The 4,565-nt window shown below is 42.1% G+C and overlaps 1 protein-coding gene across 1 annotated transcript; it reads right to left on the bottom strand.

The window, feature by feature from the left end:
- Positions 1-2,457: 2,457 nt before the first annotated feature.
- LOC131026135 (uncharacterized) lies at positions 2,458-3,024 on the bottom strand. The gene is made up of 3 exons (XM_057955905.1): positions 2,922-3,024; positions 2,778-2,852; positions 2,458-2,714 (listed from the first exon to the last, which is right to left on the bottom strand). The coding sequence occupies exons 1-3, from the start codon at positions 3,022-3,024 to the stop codon at positions 2,458-2,460; spliced, it is 435 nt and encodes a 144-aa protein (XP_057811888.1).
- Between the last annotated feature and the right edge of the window lie 1,541 nt (positions 3,025-4,565).

The raw sequence follows: 4,565 nt of genomic DNA, 5'->3' as shown, positions 1-4,565 counted from the left end.
CCCTTGTTAAGAAATCTGCAAGAACGTTATCATCAGATTTTAGAATGACAATATCAAAATCATAATATTGGCATTCAGCTTGCCATCTAAGTAATCTAGCCTTTTCAGGTTTAGATTCTATTTTCTTGGTTAGGAAAGCTTTAACATTAGTGTTATCAACTTTCAAAATGAATCTCTTCGCAAGTAAGAATAGCGGCCATTTATTGAACGTTTTTCTGACTGCATAGAATTCCTTCTCGTTTATGTGCCATCGCACAGCTTCATTGTCAGAGAAGAGACCGCTACAGTATCTGCAAGGTTCTTCTCCATAAGGTGTGATCTTTGTAAGCACTGCTGCCCACCAAAAATCTCTTGCGTCAGTGTAGAGAACTAGATCGTCCTCATCCTGTGGTATTGAAAGTTTTGGGAGATTTTTGCAAATCTCCTTTAACTTCTTCATACCCTCCCGATGCTCCTCCTTCCAAATAAATGGAACATCTTTCTTCAGAAGTGGACTGAAGATTTTTCTGTGTTCTGCAAGGTTTTTGATGAACATCCCTGCAAAATTAACAACTCCGAGAAAGCTTTGGAGCTGCTTTTTTTCTTTAAGATCCTCCGGGAAATTCTTGACCTTTTCCACAATATGGTCTTGTAGAATTATTCCAGATTCATCGATCTCAATCCCCAGAAACTCCATCTTCTGGGTGGCCACGACTGCCTTCTTTTTAGACAGCACTAGTCCTTCTTGTTGACAGACATCCGCAAAGATTTCCAGGTGCCTGACATGTTCATGAATATTTTTTGATGCAATGAGGATATCATCAATATAAACAAACATAAACGAAGAATAATCATTGAAAAGATTATCCATCTTCCTTTGGAATATCTGGGGCGCATTAGCTAGCCCCATTGGCATGACATTCCAGACATAGTGTCCTTGTGGAGTTGAGAAGGCTGTGAACTTCTTACTCCCTTCCTCCATGCGAATCTGGTAAAATCCTGATTTGCAATCGAACTTTGAGAATACCTTTGCACTTCTGATGCAGTTGATAAGGTGTTCTCTGCTCGGGATGAAATATCCATCGAACTCAAGAATGTCATTGATTCCTTTGTAATTAATGACCAATCTTGGTTTTCCTCATTTGATCTCCCCATGATTTCTCACCAGAAATCCAGGACTACTGTAAGGCGAGTTTCCTGGTTCGATCAACTTTAAATCAAGGTGTTCCTTGATTATACTCCTCATATCCTGCTGATCTTGAATGTTCATCAGGATAGGTCTGAACCTTACAAACTCATGCTCATTTCCAGTTTTAACCTTTAAGGTGGCTTTGAGCTGGTTCTTGTCCCACCATGCCAAAGGATCCTCGTGGTAACACCTCTGGATTCTTCTTTTGACGTCGGCTATGGACACCTGTTCTTCTTCCTTAATATCTTTGTGTGATATTAAGGAGACTTTGAGGATTTGGGTTTCCTCTTTGGAGAGGTCTGGGAATCCCTCAATTCTGCATTTGAGCAAAACTTCTCCGAACCTCATTTGATCCTTCATTTGTGGTCTCCGGAGTCTGCCATCATTATCACCACGCTTGCTGCGAAATTGTAATGGCATTGATCGATTAAAAGCTCATTCGAGCCTTTGCACAATGATCTTGTGGTCACAATTGGTTGTGAACACCAGCCTTCTGGCCTCATTGTCTTGTGTGTACCGCTTGAAAGTTTGCAGAAAATTATTGCCGAATAATATATCTGCTCCGGTATCATGGAAATATATCGGTGGAGTCTTGACCTTGTACCAAAGTGTTTGTCATGCACCGCCGATCAATATTTCTGTATGTTTCACTCCCTTTGATAGGAGCAAAATCTTTTTGGAGAAGTCCCTTCCCGCAATTCGAGGTAGTTCTTTTTCAACTTCTGCTGAAAAAACTCCTCTTTTTGCTGTACAGATTCCTGCTCCTGAGTCGATATAAGCAGCAAAATATTCTGCTTTGAACTTCTCGTATAACATCCCTATGGAAATGTATATCGAGAATGGGCTCGTCATTGGATCATCAATCTTCTTCCGCCGATTGTGATCTCCATTCCATTTGCTTTCCATGACCATGGTTGATATTGGTCAAGGAAATTGCGTCCTAAGATTAGGACGTCAGCTTCTTGTCCGGTTTGGCCTTCAACTTGGATTTCAAAGTTTCCGACCTCCAGTGTTCCGATGTATCGGTTACTTTCTAGATTTGCCAAGTAATACAACGCGTCGCAAGGAAATTGATTTTTCCTTTCGGTTGTATCAATTCTTGTGGAAACCCTTCTCCATCCTTCGGGACATTTGAGTTTTACCTTCATGTCTGGAGCTGGTATCTCTTGAATCGTCCTTCTCTCGTAAGAATGAGAGAAACTTCTTTCCAAAGGCCTTGAAGTCAGCCTATTTCCTTGGAATGATAGCCTTGGTGCTCCCAATCTGAGACTCTGATTGTAGTTTAGCACCTACTTATCTCCTACTTCGATGTCAATTTCCCGAATCTGGGGAATTTCAACTCGGTTCGGATTGACTGTCTTGGCAACTTCTTTGAATATTTCTGGTACTTCAATGAATTCCTTTCCCAGAAATAATTCCGTGTGATGGGAATTTGATAGAGCATACGATACTTGATATGTAAGTGAGTATGGCATATTTCCTCCCGTCATGAGATCCTTCTTCTTGTAATCCTGATAGAGTGTCAGGGCACGGCTGAAGGATGAATCTTGTAGATTATAAGCGATTTGTGGATAAAGCTCGGTTATAATCTTCTTGGCATAGAGATTGCCTGAGAAAGCTCCAAGAACTGAAACTTTGGCATCTCTAATCCTCTTGTCGCAAAGTGCAACATCAGTCGGTTGATCTGTCCCAGGTGCGAGGGCAGATTTGATTACCAACTGAATTGCTCCGATATGGATCCATTTCATCGTACTAGCGACTTCTGGCTTCATTCTTTGGAGATCCCGCTTGATATCTTCCGCTGGAACAAGTTGGATCTCCACCTGATTGCTGGTTATCTCAATTGGAAGCGCCATTTCTCGACTGGTTACGCTGAAATAAACATGATGCTTCCTTTTGAATGGACTCAAGCTATGTAAAACTTGATTCATTCTTCCGCTAGAAAACCCTTGGTATGTTTGTACCTCATCGGTTTCCTTCTTGAGTTTTTTCACGATCTTTTTCACCACTTCTTCTTGTGGAATCAAAAAATGGCTGGTAAATCCATTCTGATCCTCCTTTTGAGTGTGGAAAACCTCGTTCTCTTCTTTAGTCTGACTCGTCTCCGGTTGATCCATTGGTCAAATCCGAATCTTCCGAGCTAAAGACTTCTTCTTGTTCGTATATACTTTCGTCAGAGGATATATCTTCGAACTGATACACGGGTATCAATTCCTGGTGATAAATAGCGTCTTCGATATCCGATGTGGATTCGAATCTTCGTATCTGGTTATCTGGGCAATTGGTTGAAATATGCCCTTTTGCACCACACGTCCAGCAGTTGCAATCTTTGAAACTTTCATTTGTTTTGGCTTGAGTTCGCTTGAAAGTTTTCTTCGCCAGGATTCGCTTTTGGGATGAAAACCGGCTTCTTGATGGTCCGCTCCTTTGGCCTGATTTGTAGGAGCGTGCTTTCTGTCTTGTCCACATAGTTCTTGGCTTCCAATAACTCCTTTTTTTCATAGGGTTGGTACCTATGTTTCTTTCTACTCTTCTGTTGATACAGCAATTCGGCTCCAATCTCTGTTGGAAGATCGATGTTGTCGCACATCAACGGAGATCTTTTGTTGAGTCTTCTCAGTTTCTTGAGATTTCTCTGATCCGCTGCCTTCTGACACCATTCGGACAGCTTGCTGTGAACATATGACATCCTTCTTGAAGCGCTATCAAGAGGATAATCTCCTGGTGATACGTACTCGTTGATGAGCATCTCTCTCCATGGACTCGGAAACTTTGTGAAGAAAAGGTCCATGGCGGTTTGATCATCGATTACCCCCATATGAGCATATAGGGCGTACAGGCGCAAAAATTCATTGAGAGCTTTTGGCTCTAGCACCACCAATCTTAGATTGTAAAGTGCCTGTCGATATTTTTTGCGCTTTTCCTCGGCTGAGCCTTCGAAAAAACCCATTCCAAGAAAATGGACTTTAATCTGCTGGGTCGCTCCCTCAAGGATTTCTGAAACTGATGTTTTGGTAAACAGTTCATTCTTCCCCTCGGTTACCGCATTATCCCAGAATTGTTTTGCCATGCCTGCAAAACTTGCCTCGAAGATTTTGACAAACTCCTCTTTGTCATAGTCTATTGTGGCAATAACGATCTTCATTGCTGAAGACCATTCGTCGATGAGTCCTTCCCAATCCTTGAAACTGGCTTCATCGAGGTTGAGAATCAATCCGTATGGATGGATTGGTTCAAGTGTGGCCTTTCCTACAGGAGTATCCCGCATCTGAGGCCTGCGTCGTCTGGTACGTTGATATTGGCTCGAATCTTCTTGAGCCCCACCTTTCTTTGACGACCCTGCTTGCTGATGCTCTGTTTTGGGCACCTCTCCTCCTTGGTTCATCTTTAGATCAAC

Source organism: Salvia miltiorrhiza, chromosome 5 (assembly GCF_028751815.1).
Source record: "Salvia miltiorrhiza cultivar Shanhuang (shh) chromosome 5, IMPLAD_Smil_shh, whole genome shotgun sequence".
NCBI classification, from domain to species: domain Eukaryota; kingdom Viridiplantae; phylum Streptophyta; class Magnoliopsida; order Lamiales; family Lamiaceae; genus Salvia; species Salvia miltiorrhiza.
The sequence above is the reverse complement of the archived record's forward strand: the minus strand, read 5'-3'. Positions and strand labels throughout refer to the sequence as shown.